The following is a 21,691-nucleotide window of genomic DNA, read 5'->3' as shown; positions in this document are numbered from 1 at the left end:
ATGTGGTCAGCACATTTGATTGTCAGTTATTTGTTATTGACTACCGTTCAATCCGATATGGCCGCTACTTATTACATGAAGCGGCCTGTGATGGTTATGTGTGTCCAAAGCCACCATAAATGGACAGCTGATACCCATTGTCCCCATTGTTCCCCACGACTCCACCCACGTTTCACCCCCACAGACTGTTTTGTGATGCTCAGGTGTAGAAGTGAGAGCGTAACCAGAGCGACACGCCCGGGTGCTCTGACATCACGGTGACGCAGGCGCTCATACACAATGAGATATTATGCATTCTGCTCATTGATCCCAGGTGTATATATACTGTATGTGTGTGTGTGTGTGTGTGTGTGTGTGTGTGTGTGTGTGGTGACACTCGGTCAGCTTCATCTGCCCGTTGTCATTCTGAGAGGCTTTGCAGCAGGCCGCTTCCTCAATTAATCTGTCTCCTTTTACCAGAGCTGTCAAGACCACGGCATGTGTGTGTGTGCACGAGTGTGTATTTAAGCATGTGTACTGTACCACACAATGTGTTCCTGTGCCCCTCATTGTCAGCGTGTGTGTGTGTGTGTTGTGCATGTGTGAGCACACCATGTAATATTTCACTCCTTACCCACAGGGATTAGACCATTCATCTCCCGAAGCCCCTGTGTAGGTGTCACACACAGTGCTAATGAGGAGAGGATGGAACAAGGGAGAGCCGGTGAGCGAGGAGGGAAAAAGTAAAAATAGATTTTTTCGGATGGCAGAAAAAGAGGCGACAGTGATCGATAATTCCTGCGCGGAAATCGAAGTATTGATGAATGGGGGATTTTCATGCCGGGAGCGATGGGAATGTGGGCGACTGTGGAGTTTTATATAAAGACAGGAGAAGGCAGGGATTAGAGCTTGTAGCCCTGCAGGGAGGGAGAGGGTTAAGAAATGGATGGGGGGGTTTTGCTGAGAGCAAAGGCAGGGACTCTTCCCATAACACAAATCAATTTACACCAGCCTGAGACATTGATTATAGCTGGCTCATACCTCACATGGTAACAGCAGACATCAAACAGACACTGTCAAGCCTGTAAAACCACACAACGGGGGCATTATCTGCCTCTCGCTGTGTGTGTGTGTGTCTTGCCTGTGTATGTGTGTATTGTTCAGCAGACCAGATATCTCTCCGCTTCCCCAGTTACTCAAACAAGGGGATGGCTGCTAGGCAACCAAGCCACATCACATCACATCACATCAGGCAAGCCGGGAGAGAGCGAGAGACACAGAGAGTGTGGAAGGAGAGAGAGATGGGAGGAGGAGGAGGGAGTTTGGAGGCAGAATCCTGTGCTGGCAGTATTACATAAGCCGGCAGCCCAGTCCCACTGCTCACATTAATGTGGTTAGGCACTCGGAAGTGATGTCCATTAGTCACAAGTGACAAGGCAGGTGAAGACGCAGCATCCAGCAATGATTTTATAAAAGCCATTGTTGTTTATAATGGAGAGCATTACAAACAGATGAGTCAAACAAAAAACAAACAAAAAAACAACAACACACACACACACACATATGTTATGAGCGGACGAGTCGCCTACCGTACCGTACAAACAGAACAAACAGGGACTGATAACACCCCAAGGGAGGGGTTTAAAACAAACACACACGCATGAGGATACATAATATAAAGACACACACACGTACATGATAATGACATATGGAATGATACACAGACGCCCCTGCTGGGAGACGTATGAGCTCTCATTTGAAGACAAGAGGGTGTGTGTGTATGTGTGTGTATGTGTGTGTGCGCACATAAAAGCTGCGTCAATCAACGTGATCATCAAAAAAACATCAAAGGCTGAAATGAAGCGGCAGTGGAGCTGCTGCAGTGACTGACAGCTTATACATAATCAATGTAGCTGCATCTCCAACATGTAACACAACAACACACATTCGATCTCAAGATGTAACCAGCACATCTCCGCAACGCAGGAACCATTAGAACAAAACCCAGTGATTCTGATGATTAAACACATCTTTTGCCACTAATTGCAAAAGAGCTAGTACTTCTTATAACTCCATAGGAGACGTACATCGCTACATCATAACATTGTTTTCTCTATACATCGCTCTGTTATCTGCAAACATCTGAATCCCTTTGTTGATTTGCACCAGCTAACCTATTAATAACAGATGCTAAGGATGCTCATATATAGTATTTTGGGAACAATTGGACCTTTGAGATTTGAGAGAACTGAAAGACTGACAACGAAAGTCACTGAAATTGAAAAAGTAATTTGTGCATGCCTTGTTATTGACACTAAACTTGTTAAAGAACTACTTGCATTCTTACTGAAAGCTAGATATGAAGAGTGATGTACCACATTTATACCTGTTTGTTAAATATGGAAGATACAGCCAGGAGTTGGTTAGCCAAGCTTAGCATAAGGACTGAAAACAGGGGGAAACAAAGGGTTTGCCTGATTATTTCTAAAGCTAAGCTAACCATCTCCTAGCTTAAGCTTGACATAACAAATATAAGAGTGGTATCAAATCTCTGCATCACACTCCTGCCAAGAAAGCCAGCCGGCCATTTTCTAAGATGTATCAACATCAGTGTATAATTATCCAGCAACAGGCCGCCTCCTTAAACCCAAACTTCCACCCCAGCGCAGACCCCTCAGAGCTCCCTGGGGATGATGGTGAAGGGCCGGACGGGGCAGGAAGCCTCCAGATCCAGGGCTGTCAAGAAGCAGTCTGGGGCCTGGCTGGAGTCCCGAGACTGCAGGGCCTCGCCCAGACCGCTCCACGCCTCGTGTGAGGTGCTGTGGACCTGCACAGCATCGCGCAGGACCTTCTCTCCGAGGTGGACCCGCCCAGTTTTTACCAGTAGACGACCCTGGATGGACAAATGGATAAAAGAGAGTGTAAGAAATTAGTATTCCGTTTTTTTGGTTTTAGAAAAAATCTGCTTGCTGATTTTGTTGTGTTAAACTGAATTAACCTCACGTTTGACCTGTGGCATGGCCTTTTAACAATAGTGGTGACATTAAATGTTACTTCAGTACCTTGTCTCTAATATTGTTTCTCTCCCAAATGTCAACCATTAAAACGTTTGTCCAGGCATGACAGGACCAGCAGATGTGAGGTAGAAGTAAGCAGATGGTGGCTTTTCACAAAAAATCCAAATCTTGGATTATAATGCCTGCTGTCCTGTGGACTAGTTTAGTATGGGAAAAAAAGGGGAAAAAAAACGGCAACAACAACCAACAGTACTACACTTGCCTAGAGTAATATTCAACTGGGACTGTACAACTGGAGGGAAACATCCAAATCATTAGATGAGAAGCAGCCGTGTGCTGAGAGATGATGTGGTGTGTTGGGAGTCAGGACAGTGGATCTGTGCTCAAACTGCTCGGGTCAGCGGAGAGACGGCTCGTCAGGGGGACCAGTTTTTGGTCAATCACGTCATGTACACTTCACATCACTGCTGATGATTTGCCCTACTTTCAGTTAAAAGTAAAAGGTTTATTTACTGGTCTCAGTTAATGCTGTTTAATACAGATCATGCTGAGACAGCTAATCCATTACAATGCTGTTTTTAGTCGTGGTCGAACTGTAATCTCGTTGCAAAATATGAGCTTCAGGAAACCAGAAAATCATACCAAGTAGACAAATCAGCAAAACTGAATGTCCTGCAACTGCCATGTAGCTTTCTTGCAGCTTAGGTTGTAATTTCCCTCTTAACTTAATCATAACCTGAATTATTATTCACCTTTCTACTATGAATGTTTGATCCGTAGAGGTTTTATATGTGTGCAACTTTCCTTGAAACAAGTACAGCGATTCATGTGCCGTCATTACAATTTAAAGTATTTAGGGCGGGTGGGATCCTGTGGGTGGGGTCAGCGGGAAAAACTCTACTGCGCATATTCAGCGAGCAGGAAGTAAAGCTGGAAGCTGCAAACATTTGGCATATGTGCCAGGCAAGCACACCTCACTGGACTGAAAGGGCTCCATCCTTGTGTTCAGTATCAAGGAGAAGGGGTCGTGCGACACCGTTAATCAATAGTTATTTTCCTGAACATTGATTTTAATTTAAGTAACCTCTGCTCTATTGGATATCATAGTTGGTTTTTAAAATTCTACACAGTTTGTGCCAAATTGTTCAAAACAGACAAAGACATTGGTACGTTACTTTACAGAACATGTAATTCCATAGATTTCACTTGCAGTTGCGTGCTGGGCAACGACAGCCCAGGGCTGTGCCATGAAGAGTGGTGGATATGCATGCAATCTCCACACTAACTGGTTTGATACAGTATGAATGTAAATACTGTATATATGTACTGTATATGTGTGTGTATGTGTGCCTGTGTGTGTGTGTGTGTGTATATGTAGCATAAAAAGCTGAGAAAGCACAGAATGAAAAGTACGCAACTAGCACTCATGTCATCATATGGATAAAGAAGTTGAATAAATCCAATGCGTAAGACAGAAACTGTCAGTGTGTGTGTGAGAGTGTGTGTGTGTGTGTGTGTGTGACTGTGTAAAAAGGAATATATGTGGAACAGTGAAAGATCTGTTGTCACCATGTTAAAGGTCATGCAGAACTTTGTGTGAGTGTGTAAGTGTGCTCTGTCTCGTCAGAGCTCAGCTCAGTTGGGGTGCTGTTTGAGAGCCCAGTAGAAAAGGGCGTCACACAACTGACCAACAGCATGGCCTCAATACAGTTTCACACACACACACACACACACAGACACACACACACACACACACACACATACAAGCTACAGTGTCACATGCACACTCAAGGTGACAACAGGCAGCTTGCACGATATCATCGCCTCCCATATTTTGACTATCTGTTACACACACACACACACACGCACTCACACACACACTGAGGTGGCCTGAGGTCAGACAGACGAGTCTTGTTATGTAGTCTCTGCTCACAAGCTCCAGATTAATTGGGCTGAAATTCACATAGCTGTCTAGGGGCTCTGATGCAACTTTCAATAAAAGAACACACACACACACACACACGCGTGCGCGTTCTCCCTTCCTCTGTTCCTCTTTTTCTTCGCTGCTGCTGTGAGGAAAACACAAAGGAAGATCCAAACTCTTGGGTACTCTTGGGTAACCTGTCACAGGATGTGCAAGCCGGGTTACAAGCTTGTTTCTATGTGTGTGTGTGTTTGTGTTTTTGTCAGTATGAGTGTGTGAATGCATGAACGAGTGTGTGTGGGTTGCATTATGTATTCTTGCCGACGGTTTCGCCACTAGCTTTCACATCATACCGTCTGTGCTCTCGTCTCCAGACTCACAGGGGTTACATTGTTCCAGGGTTCCTATCATAAACACAGTCAGCAATTGGGCTAACACACACACACACACACACACACACCAACACTCACACCCTTCCATCTGTGCCACATGTCAGTTATGCTGGTAACCATGGAAAAGTTGATCCTTCTAGGTCAGGGGCTCAATCAAATAAACACTACTGTATATACAGTGGTCTGATATAAACACAGTTGAGGTCCAACATGACAAGCTGACACACACAAGTGCACACACACACACACACTGGTCAAATGTTTTCTGTACGTAAAGGGAGAGTGCAACATTTTGGGATATAGCATTTGTTTTCATTTTGAGAGCGAGATGAGGATATCACTCTCATATCTGCGCATTAAGTACAGAGCTGGTTACAAAACATGGTCAGACTAGCTCAGCAGGGGTACGCACCTAGCATGGCTCTGTTCAAAGCGTATGCGTCAGCCTACCATACCTCCAGGTTTTAATTAATTACTGTAATAAGTAATCTTGTTTGTGCAATTGCTTAACTATTTCTTGACAAACAACAGTTTATCCATCTGCCCAAAAGGCTTCTCTCGTACAGTGTCTCTAGCTGTACTGTGTGTTGCCAGAAAGCATGTGCCTTGACGATGAAGTCATGCTCTGCGTAGATATGACGGTACCAAACCTGACAACCTTAAGGCCGCCCACACCAGCTTAGGAAACGATCACATTTGGCGGCAACATAATATCCATTAATCACTGCAGTGAATGGATTTGTTAATGGGGGTGAAGTCAATTTCTGCAAATACTTTGCATCAAATTAAACTTTAAAGAAGTATGACCCACAAACCAGTGGTACTTTTCCGACAGTGTTAACCTACGAGAGAGTAGAACACCATGATGTGCAATATGAAGTATCTGTCATGGCGTATTACAGTTATGCAATTATGTATTTTGAATAAACTGTGTTAACCTGTGTTAAAACTATTCTTTCAGGGTACAAATATGCACTATCTGTATAATTAATTCATACTGAGAATATTAAGCATGAGAAAACAAAACAAATATTGCAATATGGGCTCTAAACGCAGAAACAATACAATTGTGAGCGCTCAGTGGACAGACAATAGCTGTGTTACTTTGTTAAGCACACCAGCTATAGCTTGCATCCTTTGATGACGTTATGCACAAATAAACATGCATGTTGACAAGGGCTTTCCTATTAGCTTAGTATCTGTATTAGGAACCTAAATATAGTGAGAAATATTGATTTATACTGGGGAAAAAAATCAGTGGCATAAAAAATGATGATATTTTAGAGCCAAGGGAAAGTGAGACATGAGGGTGGACCAGCCTTGTTGGGGAGGGTAAGGGTACACCTGGTTGTTGCTTCAGGTCATATAGGTCATGATTGTATCTGAATGCACATACTGTAAATACCTGACACACACTCTATATACACTTTGTAAAAAAAAATAACGAAAAGCATTTCTCTGTATTTCCCATATGAACGTGTGCGTTTTGACCAAGAGCACAATGATAACCTGGTCAGTTCGCCGCAATACTGTTCAGTGACACATCTATTACTGAATCAGTTCATTAAAGAAAAGTCACAGAGTGAAACTCAGGTCATCTTTCAGACTGTTACACTGACAAACACCTGACCATATGTGTTAATGAACAGAAGCACAAACACACACACACACACACACACACACACACACAGTTTATGTGTGTGTCACTGATGCTGTGTTTTGAACAGGCTGTGTGGTGCACATAACAGCAGTTGTGTTTAGTGTTGCTGATTGACATGAACATGAACCAGGAGTTTAATCAACATCATGCTATGAAGTCAGTTTAACACTTCATTTTGAGGGGAGAAAATTAGCTTTTTTTTTTTTAGCTAACACTTAGTAACATTGAACCCTTGTGTTAACTTTATGTCCCCTTGGTGATGGAGCTTATGAACAAGCAGTAAGTAGGCTCCTTAGCTTGTTTCCATTCTCAATTAAACAAATGAAATATGAAATGAGGTTTTTTCTTGGGAATAAAAGAGGGTGTAAACTGCACAATATGGGGAAAATACAGTCCAGTACTTGGAGTGCTATTGTGACTTACTAGCGCTAGCATTTCTTAGCTGGCCACCATCAAGGCTAGCTCGCTAGCTGCTGCACGAGCAGCTACCATGCTGCCAAACTTCAATAACCATATTGTATTTCATGAAGACATGTGCAAGATCAGCTGTTTCCACCTGCCTCAAGTATCAATACTAACCCAAACCTGAGATTGAGATCTACCTGCCTATCTCACTCTTGGATAGAATAAAATATGTCCAAAATGTTGAACACTTCCTTTAAATTTGAGACAAAAAAGGTATCTGACAAGATAAACATGACATCGAGGCGATATGGGAAAGATTTTCAATTGGTATGAGAACGGAAAATGAATAATAAGGAACAAAATGTCTGAGGGAGTATGTAAGGGGCAAACAGTAGAGGAAGTGAGTGAACAAATGTGCTCAAGAACATTTAGACTGCTACCAAGTGTTTCTGGTGTAACACTGATAAAACTGGTAGGCTATCTATTGGTTTCGCTTTAATTACTCCCAGCCATCTGTCTCCAGTTCTACCTCAGCTGATCCCATCGAGCTTGGCAGCGCAGGTTCGTTTCTTGTTGTGCCATTAAAGCACAACTGAACTACACTGAGCCAAACTGAGCCGAGTGGGCAACGGTGCTCCCATCCATCTTTCCAGCTAAATTTAAGCAGACTTTTTCGAAACGCTGCAAACAATACATAACATTTAATCAAGTGTATTTCCATCAGCTAGATTGAAGGGAATGAAAATAAGCTTCCTGAATGTCACAAACAAAACACACCCAACAGAGATTTGATTATGGGATTGATTAGCATTGGGGAAATTAGTTTTTGCTCTTGAGTGTCAGCTGATATTATTCATGATTCATGCTCTGCAAAGACGAAAAGTGTACTTTGTAATATTCCAACGTACTAACTACAGCTAGGCAGCAACCACAGAGATTTATGTATTGGAATAATATTTATAAGATAACTTCTTGATTACCAAAAACTTTTTCTGCCTCAAGCAAGCATTAAAAACTTTTCATCACATCATAATTTGTATAGAAATTATAGGATGTAAATCCAGCTAATATATAAAGCCACACAGCTGATTAAAAGTCACAGTGTAGGCTTTAAACAAATGTGTGATTAGATCTGGATCCAACGAAACTAACCAGATACTGATCAGACTGCTGGTTAGCCAGATAGACACTAACATTACATGAAAACAGAAAAAATCAATCAGTGGCATAATGGTGATATGGATTAGTTCCCAGAAGAATACATCACACAAATTAACGTCTTAGACAGTGTGGAGACAGCTGAACTCTAATTTTAGACTCGCAGTCTGCTGTTGTCAACCAGGCTGCCTGTAGAGCTGAAGAGTTGTGACTGACTAGACCAACAGGAAAATAAGAATATGTTATGTAAGTTATGGTTAAGTTTAGGTGCAAAATTAGAAATTGTTTTGTAGTTTTAATCTAGACAATGTTAAGCGTGTTCATGGCATTGTCCAGGTCCAGAAGCTCCATAATATTGCAATATGGCAGCCGGAGAGCGTGTTATGTCACCCACCTTGTGACCCAAGTCTGTCTGAAGTCTGTAGGCTCACATCTACTACACACATGTACAGTGTAACCCAGTGGCCTAATGCCCTGCTACTGAGCCAGGAGGACAGCTTTTATCTGAACCTTTAATCCCATCAGTGGTTAAGTCTGGGCAGGCAGGGAGGCGTGAGGTGAGCCGAGGCTGCTGTGTTTACCTCGGTCATGTTGGCTTGGACTTCCCTCACTTTGGAGGGAAAAAAAAGTATAACTGTATATCAGATGGTTACAAAGTAATAGTAGAAGAAATATTCTTAGAAAGTTAAAGTTAAGTCGTCTGGGTCAGATATGTAGAAAACCTCTGACTGAGCATTATGACTGTGTGAAGACCAACTTATTGCAAATAGTGAGATTTAAGGGAGGCATGTTGTGCTTTTTCTTGTTTCCTGTAATGTCTGAAAACGACTTTCAACATTTTTTCCTACTTTTACAAGGAACTGAGCAACATTTCCCACATTTATTTTGGAAAAACATATTCTGCTTATCCCTCTGATGTAGCTGCTCTGCCTGAGCATGTAGAAAGCTTTACATGTTAGTGCAACTATCAGCTAATTGCTGCTAACTGTAATGTTAGCTGCCGTTAGCTTAGTTCAGCTTGTAGTTAGCGGTCCTATTAGTGGACACCTTAACCCAGGTGGGGAGATCCTCCGGGTCTTTCAGAACTCCTGTGTTACAGGTGTAAGACACCTCCCAGTCCGTGCACAGATGGCTAGCTAAAACAACTGCTAGCTGTACCTGCTAAATGAGCTCCATAGCTGCAAGGCTAACTGAGCTAATTAACTAAGAGACAAGTAAAGTTGACTGTCCATCATCAAGGTATTTTCTCAATAAAATATAATCCAATTAACAAAATCAGTGAATAAATTAGGGCCTCAACAAGTTCAGCGCTCCATATCACTATGACAGCGAGCCGGCTGGAAAGAGGATGAGGCGATAATTATGTCCCTAGCCAGTCCCTGGGTACTGCTCCTTGGCAGGCTTCCGGATGCCTGTCCAATCAGACCAAAGTGGGATTTTGGGGAAGGGGGGGCTTAAAGGGACAGGAGATGAGGGTGTGTGACAGACAGAGGATGAACTAAGGAGATTAATAAAGAGCCAAAAGATTTATGACAACTGTGAATCATGAAAAGCTCCTGTAGTGGACTCCCAGACTAAAAATAGGTACAGGGCTGGAAGAGTGCACAATAGGTCCCCTGTATGAACTTAAAACGTATAAACTCCTGAGCCCATAGCCTACAGTATGCTTTGTTTTAGTCAGCATGACATGATATTGACCATGCTGAGCATCTCCACCTGTTTGCATGGCAAAAAGGAAGTGTATGTACAGTATGTGTACCTAATGCAGTGCGTGTAAAATACAACATACACCACGTCTAGCATCGATTCCTGCATTTTCAACGCTCTACAGATTAGAGCAGATAAATATGTAACAGAGCATGTACACACTCACATGGGAGGATAGCAACAGGGAAGAGAAGGACGAAGGAATGGTTTAAAAGGGGTGGTACAGGAGCCACAGAGGAGAGGAAGAGGAAGAAAGTAAGATAGGAAGAAAGTGTGAGCGAGCAAGAAAGAGCTAAACTGGGAACAATAAATAGAGAGAGAGATGGAGAGAAAAAAAGAGAGAGGTGTCAAAGAAAAAGGAAAAAATAAGTGAGCTCAGATGAGCCATACATAGCAACGGAGGCACCAGCCAACTCCCAATCGGCTTGCTGACGTGAGGCCCCCCCAAATTTTTCTTCCTCTCTCTCTCTCACTCTCACACACACACACACTCACTCTCTCTCTCTCTCTCTCTCTCTCTCTTTCTCCGTGGTTATCAGAGGTCTTGCTCAATAGAATATATTTCCCTGGTTGCTAGGCAATCCCATAAAGCGGCAAGAACGTGCAAAGTGTTATAAATAATGTATTTGCATTATCTAATCAGCTGACAACCACCCCCATCCACCCAGAAAGGAGAGCAAGAGAGGGAGAGACAGCGAGAGAGGGAGAGAGAGAGAGAGAGAGAGAGAGAGAGAGAGAGAGAGAGAGAGAGAGAGAGAGAGAGAGAGAGAGAGAGAGAGAGATGGGGGCATTTGATAATTGGAACGCGATTAATTCAATGAGCAAGTCCTTGTCCTTGAGAGTATGCATGCATATGAGAAGCAGTGTATGAATATGCTTCTGTTGGAGAGGAGGAAAAGTAAAATGTGTGTATGTGTGTGTGTGTGTGTGTGTGTGCGCGCGTGCACAGCTGACTCAGAGCAGCCTGGGCTTCAGAACAGGAGGGATGAGATGTGGAGGATGTTGGGAGTGGGTCAGATTCATTTCATACCATCGCCGGAAGCAAGGCTGGGCTGTGTTTCAGTATCAGCTACCCATCGGAACACACACACACACGCACGCACACCCACACACACACACACACACACACACACACACACACACACGTGCCGCATGCCACACGCATCAACCAAACACTTACCATAATGAGGTTAACAGCACAGACGGACTGATGTGTAAAAGCTGACATGGCTAATACCAAAGGGAATAACACAAAAAAGATGCTTTGGTTTAGCCTCTGGACTGTGACAACCAACAAGACATTAAACTGGAAATCTGTAGCTAACCATTAGCTCATACATACACTTACACACACACAGCATACCATAGTCCTTTACTGGTTTCCCTCACAACCACACCCTCATCCATCCAAAAATACTCTAAAACCAGCAGCTGACCACAGCTGTGAGTCACTGTCTGATCATTGCATTTCTCTCTCTCTCACTCTCTCTATCTCTCACACACACACACACACACACACACACATACACTGAAAAACCATGTGGACACGGTTGATGCTATTATGTAGAGGTGGAGTGAGTAAAGTGGTGTGTGGCGAATAAGGGAAGATGGTCGTGGTGTGTTGCTATGAACTGAACCACAGGGGCTGCTGAGCTGCTGTATGGCTTCCAGTTACGGGTTTCCTTTACTCACATTTCCCTTTTTTTTACCTACTGTGGCTATTGGGGAGAAAATGACGACTTCATTCACTCCGGTTGGCTCGGGGGAAACTGTGCAATGTTGACTTAAACGTTAAAAAAAACCTGTCCTTTCGCTTCATTGCTTGTTCTGCTCTAATAAGAGTGCGTTTAACTGCTGTCAGTCGAAATGCTGGGAATTTGGTTTTGGTTTTCAAGCTAGAGGCCAGCGGGAGATTTCTTCGCTTAGGGAGGGCTAACCTGCCATTTGCAAAGTTAAAAAATCCACCGTCTGTCGGTTTAAAGCTTACCAATTATCATGTTGTATCTACTTACAAATGTAACAATCAATTTGATGTAAGAGTGGGTTTCCTTTTCTTTTTCGAGAACAACACCTTCATCGCCAAGTATTTTCTCTGCGGCTGTTATTTGCCAAGATTTTGTTATGGTACGTGACTCCCAGTTAAATCAAAAATGGTTGACGCGTTTCTGTTTGTGTTTCAGAGAGCCAGGGGAAAAAGCTCCCCCACACTGAGGTGTTTGCGCTATGCTTATTCCGTCTTGTTTCTAGCTCGACGCACTGGTACTGATTTTTTTCAAAAAGTGTCAAACTATCCCTATAGAATGCACAGTATGGAATTTCTACTGCAAACGGGTCTGTCAGTCGAAACAATGAAAACAAAAGGTGGCTGTTGATGAAAATCTAACTGATTCAAAATTCTTATCTTGTAGATTTAATGCTAACTGTAAACTCTGCATGATGTAGGAGTTTCTAAAGGAATACATGTGACGTAGTACAAACAAATAACAAAAGTGAATATTCAACAATTAATAGAATATATGTGTACTCTAAACATAATACTTTACAGGCTCTGAATCTGTAATCTGTAAGCTTAATCAAATTGGAATAATTAGCTTTTATGGTGTCTGACGGTGTTGACAAACACAAAGTAATGACAGCAAAAAAGTGCTTTTTAACCAAAAAAGTTAAAACTCAGGAGGTTGCACTGAAATATTGGACAATTGCTGAGACCCAGCTCTATCAACACATAATGTTAGATATCTTAATACTAAAACTTTCGGTCGCACTTTATTTTACAGTACGTTAATAAGACAGAACGGGCCGTACTTTGTATCAAATTAGACAAAACAAGACGCTAATAAGACGTAACAAGTCGTACTTTGTATCAAATAAGACGCTAATAAGACGTAACAAGCTGTACTTTGTGTCAATTTAGACAACTAGAAATAATGTAATCTTAATTAGACTGTAAACAAGAAAATTATACCATTTGTGAACAGTTGCACACATTGTATTTTATTGTAGTTTCACGTACAGGCAGCTGCCGATACTTACTGTGTAGCTACACGAACTGCATTTTTTGCAGCCAAAGGAAAAAAAGGAAAAGTAAACTGAACGTGTAAAAATAAACATAGATATCCGCGTTATTATAAACCTGTGAAAAAAAGGGGAAATATGATACTGTTGTTGCTGGATACCCTTCTCGCTCTGTCCCCATATATTTCCTATTTTCTTTCTTCACGAAGGATAAAACACCCAAATAATAATGTGCATAAAATGTCTCTTTTTAAAGCTCTAGAGGCTTCACACTGATGACACTAACTGTGCAGCCACGTCGTCTTTTATCTGTTTCCCTAATAACACAATGAAAGCCGGGGAAGATCTTGAGGACATTCAAGGAAAGTACAGTATGTACTTTTGCAGAATAATAGCTCAAGTGTAAGAATATCAACCAAGAATGTCATCAGAATTCCCCTTAAGGCAGAGCAGAATAAATGGGCCACCGGCACACAAAGTGTCCACAGCAGATACAGTATAAAAATAAATGCATGGAGCCAGAGCCACAGAGAAGCAGCAACTGTAGGTTGGATTCTGGTAGGCGGAAATATGGGCAACGCTCCAAATAAAATGTCCCACACACTGTCCCACTTAGGCTCCAACACAATGTAAGGATGCGACCATTTACCACACTGCTCCATTAGCATGTCTAATAAATAATCCACAACATCTAGTATTCTATTCTTCTTCTTTGGGTCTATTGGTGCCTATGACAACATGTGTCTTAATCCAAGTGGGACGTACATTTTACTTTTTAAAAAAAAAAAAGTGCACCAATAGTCCACATGCACGCCAAATCCGTGGAAGAAAGGCAAAATTATGCTTTAACACACACACACACACAAACACACACACACACACACACACACAGACACACACACACACACACACACACACACACACATTCACACACTGAGGACACATCTGCCCTGTAAGAGACCCAGAGTAGGACACTGCCAGCTGGCTTCAATTCAACTTTTCGCCCCTTGGGATTGGTTCTCCCACAGGCCAAATATGGAAGAGACTCGTACCTCTGTCTACCCCAACGGGACTGTGCTGCAGTACGCACACACACGCAGATAAACGCACCCACACTAAAGTGCACAGTAGGAGCAGGAGCATTAGCCTTATGTGGTCACAAGGTGGCCAGTGCTCAAGTCATACAGATATCAACCAGCACATCTATGGTCACTATGGAGACTACAGACATTGTGCACAAGTGCGTGTCGGGCAGTCTGAGTCTTGGATTTGAGGAATATCCCTCTCTGGTCCCTTCACCATGACAACAGAGAGAGTTCAAAGGTCAGAGCAGCTACGGTTAATCCAGTGGATCATCTGGAAGACAGACTGAGCAAGGGTGTGGGAGGAAGTGGGCGAGAGAGGATCTTTACAGTGCGGATGTGAGAGAGAGAGAGAGAGAGAGAGAGAGAGAGAGAGAGAGAGAGAGAGGATATGCTCAGATGAAAGAAGTGTGGGGGAGTGATGATCAGCAGAGAGAAAGCGAGTCTTTGAGCAGCATTTGTCATGTGTTGGTTATGGACCAAAGTTTGTTTGTTTCTATTTTCTGAAATGTTTTAAAGTTTGCCAACAACAAATTAACAGGATATGACTGAGCCATAATGTGATAATTAAGACTGTAATGACCACTGTCCTGACACTGACACAGTGCAGCACTGTGCTGCTAATGATTACGAGCAGCTGACATTGCTGCGCCCGGCATGTAAGTTAATATTAGCAGCTAATATCAAGCTAGAGGTATAAATTGTGTTGAATTACAGTAACAATGCAAATGTGATCAGCTAACATTTATGTCTCTTCTCAGAAAGGGACAATACACAATACAATACACAACATAGTCTGGTTAATTACCTAGTGCACAGCTTTTGAAAAAATGAGGGATCTGTTCAGCTCTACCAGCACACCTGATTCAACCTAATGAGATATTGACCAGATGTTGATCAAACATGCCGGGATACATGTATGCTGTGATGAGGAATCACAAATACACCACCTGATATTGATTTTTAAATTCTTTCAAAGCAAAGAGATTGTTATCTTTGTGATTGATTCATAAACTGGTACAGAGTTAGTTTGGCATTTTCAACAGTTGTTTTGTGATTCTGATGGAGAATATGTTCCATGAAAGTCGGTAAATAAACTCAAAACAATATATGAATGTCGAGTTAGTAATGCATATATAATTATAATTTCTCTCAATAGGTACCATTATGTAGATGTCATGACCAGTACATTATACTGTAATGTATATATACTTAGCTGGAGGTCTGCATGTGTGTGTGCATGCCTTTGTGTTTCTATCTTTATTTATTACCCGTTTCACACTGGACAAAAACCCACTAACACCCATTAACATCTGGCTTTTGTCTTCAGTGTGAATGTGTATAATCTGCACATGATTCTGCAGAAGTCACAAGTATTTATCGACTCCGGCTCCGTTCGGCTGTAGTGAAAACAAAACACCTAGGTTGACATGTTAATTTTCACTCCTTGTCAGGTGCGATGCTATGACGCACATTTCAGTTAAGGCAGCTGGCTTGTTAATACTTTACCCGTTTCTGTTTAAGCACCACTCGAACATTGTTCTGTCAGTACGGAGTTTGAAAGAGATTTAAAAAGTGACCACTGTTGTCTTGTCACAGGCTTCTGTGTCATTCCAGGCTGCCTGATTGATACTGCGCAAGTGCAACTCTTAAAAGAGACACGATGCGAGACGTCTCACTCCTTAGCTACTTCCAACATCAGCTCAAGAAATATTGATGTGTCTAATTCACAAACAAAGTTTGTGATAATGAACGTGACACACAAGAAAAAAACAAACAGACAAAACAAAACAGAAAGGCAAACTCGACCACTGATAAAGGAAAGGAGCCAATTGCCTTTTCTTTCTTAAAAAAACCCCACAAATACTTGCTAATTTTGGTGTAAGAAGTGGTATATGAGTGTTTTTCAATGCAGTTGGCTAAAACCTTCATTTCCTGTGTGTTAGGGCGTCTTGAAAGATTAAAATGTGGGAGCAACCACATTTCTAGTGAAGTAAAACAATTTTTCTTTTTAAATTGGAACAATTTCCTCAGACACCAGCTTGTAACCTGTAAGAGTTCTAACTGAAGATCTTGCTGGATTTTGTACATGAGACATCTCTTAGCCACCTACCTGCGTGTGTGTGTGTGTGTGTGTGTGTTTTTTGTGTGCACATTACAGAGTGCTGACAGAGATAAATGTTTGTCTAATCTAATTTAGAGGAATTTAGGAAAAGACATTTGTGAACATTCCTGTGTGTGTTAGCACAGGACCGGGAGTGTGAGACTTTATTCTCAAGATCTTGCGTAACACTCAATGTAATGTAGTGAACTCAAGTAAAGCATTGAAAACATGTGCATTGATGTGTGTGTGTGTGTGTGTGTGTGTGTGTGTGTTCTGTCTGCTTCTTATGTCAGTGGTAATCTGATGGACTTAAATAAAGCATGTTAGTGTATCCACACATGTTGTGCGTGTGTATACTGACCACTGAGCGGAACAGTAATACTAATTTAATTTTGCTGCCTCCAAAGCTTTCACTGCCTCTCACCATGTGCACGAGGATGCGCTCTCCTGTGGGGTGGAGGGCCAAGGCCTTGTCATACAGGCCTTTGGCTTCGTCCAGTTGGCCCCGGAGCTCGGCCAGGTGGCCCCGCTGCAGCAGCACCGAGTGCGAGTTGGGAAAGAGAGCGCTGGCCTCGGCGATGCAGAACTGGGCCTCCTTCAGTCGACTGTCTGCCATGAACAACTGGCCTGAAGGTGAGATGGAGGAAGAGAAGGAGGTAGAAGGGTGAGGAAGGTGAGGGGGATGAGTAGATGGGGAAAAAAGGTAAAAGAGAAGAAGAAAAGGAAAGGGGGGACAGGAGGGCGGGAGAGAGAGATGCAACAAGAACAGAGCAAAGAAAGCAAGGATGGTAAGGAGTGAAAGAGGTCAAAGAGAAGGAATGAGATACAGGGAGAAAAAGGACGGAATAAATGAGAGATGAAGGAAAGATGGAGGAAGGATAATCATGGGGAGAGAGAAAGGAGGTTCCCATCAGTAATATGTGACGGATGACTTAACTGTGAGAGTTCAGCAGCATCATGTTCAAATGTAAACTGTGCAGTGCTCAAATACACATCGCACTACACTTGGACGTACCAACAGACGACACACACACACACACACACACACACACACACACACACACACACACAAACACACACACAGCGTGAAAGAGAGAGTGGGAGCGATGTAGTGCCTGGGAAGTCATGAAAGTCATGCCTAAATATGGCCATCGCATACTAAAGCCGCCTGCCTCCTTTCTTTGCTGCAGCTGGGAAGATGAGGACAAACCCCAGACACACACACACACACGATGGACTCACGCCTACAAGCATGTCATTGTCCAATAAGACTTGGAGGGACCCACCCCCAAGACTGGAAACTGACCAATATCTGGAGGGGATGCCGACGCAGGGAGCTGTCAATCATTCTCGTGAGTGGATGCTGGGTCACACCCAGAGAAACCCTGAGAAAGAAACTGCAGCTTTCAACGCTGTCGGCAGTGTGTGTGTGTGTGTGTGTGTGTGTGTGTGTGTGTGTGTGTGCGTGTGTGTGTGTGTGTGTGTGTGTGTGTGTTACAGAGAGAGATAGTGAACTGAGTTGTACAAATATGATGTACACGCCGTCTGCTCCTGAGTGCCGTGTGAGCCCATGTGTGTGTTTGGTAGTGGATGTTTTGTTTGTTTACCTGTGTCTCATGGATACACAGATGGGAAATACTTAGTGCATGCATGCTACCTCTGTGAGATGAAAAAGAGCCGTTTCCCAGCCTCAGGGTTCCTTTTCATAGCTTCACTTCGGGGGGAAAAAAAGGATTCAGTGAATGCTCTCTGGTTATGTAAGACCCTTTCCTGCTCCTCACCTGAGCTCTCAGAAAAAAAGATCTAAGAGAATAGATCTGCTCCTGCATTGCATGTACGTAGTACATTGCTACGCTTGCAGGTACACGTGCGCGTGCTGGTAAAGTTACATAGGAGTGAGCCCTCTGTGTGTGTTTCTTCCTATGTGGCCGATGAGGATGTGAGATTGAGAGAGGAAGTGACCGATGAGAAGAGGAATGCTGGGAAGGAGAGCGCGGGGGATCAAGGGTACAACCGGTTCAGCCTTGAGTTCGGGGACACACCCCTGCTCTCACACACACACACACGTACAAATCAGCAGCGAGGATGTTCTATTTTCTCCACAGAGGAACACCAGAGTTCAAAGGTTGGACATAGAAAATGCCCTTCAAATTACAGTAGGCCACGGGGGATGTGACCCCCCAAGGCCCCTCCACCCATCCACTCAGCCTGTACTGCATCACACTGGTATGTTGGTTGCATCATTGCCTTCACTCGGCTGGCTGTGTAGATTCCCGCTCTCATGCCTCAGCCACTCCAGCTGAGAGGATGGATGGAGTGTTGTTTGTGTGGAGCATCTCTGTACTCCCTTCACATCGAAGCTCTGCTCTCCTGTGAGACTTCCAAAGGCAGACTGAAGCCGAAGGGCTGGAAGTAATAGCGGTATGCATCACTGCCATTCTGCCCCTTAGTAGAGCAGCGGCCATATGTATGCAGGTACAGTGTGCACTAAGCTATGTGGTCTTTAATGGGACTGAAAGGGTCCTGCTCACTAAATTGTTAAAAACATCCTTGTTTACAGTTGGCAGAGATAACAGAAAATGGCTTCAGTAATCACATTAAATTATGTATTTTTAGACAATATCAAGGTTATAAATATACCATCACAGGCAGAAATGGTTCTGTTGTTTTGTTGCCACACCAGGCTTTCCGGCCTATAGGTGACCTGGAGTGAGTTTCTGTGACTGCAGTGCTCAAAACGTGACTAAAAAATGTTAGCTCATATTGTACCGAGTGAATAAACGATATCTCACTCCCCAGAGAGATTGAAATTCAACTGAGCTTGTAAGCAGGTCAGCAAGTTGTGTAAGACCATCAGGCTGCACAGCTTTCACAGCAGCATCTGCACAGCACTGTGTGTGTGTGTGTGTGTGTGTGTGTGTGTGTGTGTGTGTGCGGAGAAGATTTTCATTCAAAAGTTGCCATCAGATATTCCTGTTTTTGTTCTAGTTTGATCTGGATTTGCCTGCTAAGGTCATTTCGTCTAACATGAAGGGGCGAGGGGTTATTTGACCACTACATTATGCTTAACCATAAGCCTGAGTGGTCTAAGTATTGGTCCTTGAGGTACACCACATGACTTAACTAAAATGTTGAATCAGACAATGACCCAAAATATGCAACCTCATCTTGCTTTTGGCATCTATGGATGCTGATGTCGGCATTGCAGCTGGTCAATCAGTTCACCACTTTAGTCTGGACTGAAATATCTTAACAGCTGATTGGAGGGTTCCCATGAAACCTTGTACGCAACTTAATGGTCCCCAGAGGATGATATTATGTAATCTACTTGTATCCGATATTTTGTCATTGCGGTCGGTATATTGTGTGATTTTGTTCCTCTGTACATGTGACATCTATTGCACGCCTGTCTGGCTTGAGAGAAGGATCCCTTTTTTTCTCTGCTAAAAAGATTTTTTTATGAGGGAGGACAAAGGTTGATACTGTACACTGTGGCAATATGATTTGTGATTTTAGGCTATATATTCAAAAACTGACTTGACTTGAAGACTACGTACTTTGGAGATCCCTGACTTCTCTCTAAAACCACCATGAGGTTGACTTTTGTGTATTTGATAGAACTTCATCAATAAGTATTGAATAAATTGCCATCCATTTTATTTTAGGCATAAAGACACCCCCCATGTTAGTATGCAGATGTTAGCATTAAGCATTTTTACACAGCTGCTAGCCTGGCTGTAGACTCTTAGTTTGGTTAGATTTTTATTGCAGTAGTCTTCCAAATAAAGAGAGAACTGGAACGCTTTAATTGTCTGAAATCAAAACCTTGTCCATTTTGCACTGGCCAAGTTATTATTGATAAAGCTTAATAACACTGGGAAAGAGAGCCCCATGTAATCTGATTACTGTGGCCAGTTTTCATTGCCAACTTTCTTTGAATTAGAGTTCATAAATACTATCTGGTCTATAAGCTTCCCTGTTCACCCAGTTCAACAGCAAATTAACTCACAGGTAGTAAACACCATGACTGCATGGTAATTGGCTGACCTACACCCAAATTAACAGTGAAAAAATAGGAAAATAACCCTACGGTTTAAAAATTGTGTTATACTTCTGTGTGCTGTTGTCATACCAGCCTGCAGCCAAATGCGTTCCAGGGTGGTCCAGATATAGGCGGGTCCGTGACGACGGATGGAGCTCATGTCCGACACCTCAGAGAGGGCTGCTTCCAGACGAGATGCTGCAACAGAAGAAGGGCTCAGCGAACCTGGGATGGGCGATGAAGGGATAGCAAACACCTACCGTTAGAATTGAAACTTTTTTTTTAAGCAACAGTGGGAGACTTAATCCTGGTTGGCAACGTTATTACACTTTAACGCAATAAATACATTGATATGTTAGAGAGTTTAAATGAGAAAGGCATGGAAACGATATTTTGACCCAAATATGTAGCAACAACGTTCAAATTAAACTGAAAACATTCGAATATGTTCAATTTGTTCATTTGCTATTAGAATATAATACAATGACAGGGGAAAGCCATGCTGAATAGAAAACGAACTACTCCACATTCTCTTTTCATTTTCGGAGCATCACCACATTTCCTGTGACACGCTGGCAAGTGGACGGAGCCCTGATCCTGGTGTCGAGGTGAGTCAGATCATTGATATTTAAACAGAACATCTGTTCCCCCGAAACTGGGTCGCAGACAGGCAAACATCGTTCTAATCCACAATAGGTCAGATGCTGCCGGATTTGGTCTGACCTACACATTCACCTTTCTCACCGGTATTTACTCAACACCAGAGATAAAGGAGGATGTGTTTAACTAAGATAATCCATTTAGCATCTTACAGTCCAAATATGTACAGTGGCAGTCCCTCATTAAAAAAAGAGAGCAGACCTGTGGAGGCGTCCTGGAAGTCAGGCAGGGTGAGGTGGATGGAGAGTTTTCTAGCTCCGGGGCTGACCTCTGCCCTCTCAGCCATTGGTATACTGCTGCTGTCGTCTGTCTCACTGCAACACACAGATGGGTGCAGTTGAGGAGAAGCATAATGACCTCACACACTCACAAACGCAGCGATTCACAGTTCAGAAAGCCCCTCAATTAATTCTTCTTCTGAAACAAGCGTTTTAAGCTCCTGTCTCTTTAATGCCCCCTCCGTAAAAGCCCACTGTCTTCTGATTGGACAAACTTCGGTAAACCTGCCAAGGGTCAGTGCACACGGATCAGACAGTGATTAAGTAC

General features: G+C 42.9%; 1 protein-coding gene across 1 annotated transcript in view; it reads right to left on the bottom strand.

The window, feature by feature from the left end:
• Positions 1–1,432: 1,432 nt before the first annotated feature.
• Positions 1,433–21,691, bottom strand: part of ttc7a (tetratricopeptide repeat domain 7A) — a 51,694-nt gene continuing 31,435 nt past the window's right edge. The window contains exons 18-21 of the mRNA XM_030440993.1: positions 21,347–21,459; positions 20,576–20,710; positions 16,868–17,070; positions 1,433–2,872 (exon numbers count right to left, since the gene is read on the bottom strand). Of these exons, the coding sequence (XP_030296853.1) occupies positions 2,654–2,872; positions 16,868–17,070; positions 20,576–20,710; positions 21,347–21,459 (670 nt within the window). The 3' untranslated portion in view covers positions 1,433–2,653. The remainder of the gene's footprint in view (positions 2,873–16,867; positions 17,071–20,575; positions 20,711–21,346; positions 21,460–21,691) is intronic.

This window comes from Sparus aurata, chromosome 15, assembly GCF_900880675.1.
Source record: "Sparus aurata chromosome 15, fSpaAur1.1, whole genome shotgun sequence".
NCBI classification, from domain to species: Eukaryota; Metazoa; Chordata; class Actinopteri; order Spariformes; family Sparidae; genus Sparus; species Sparus aurata.
The sequence above is the reverse complement of the archived record's forward strand: the minus strand, read 5'-3'. Positions and strand labels throughout refer to the sequence as shown.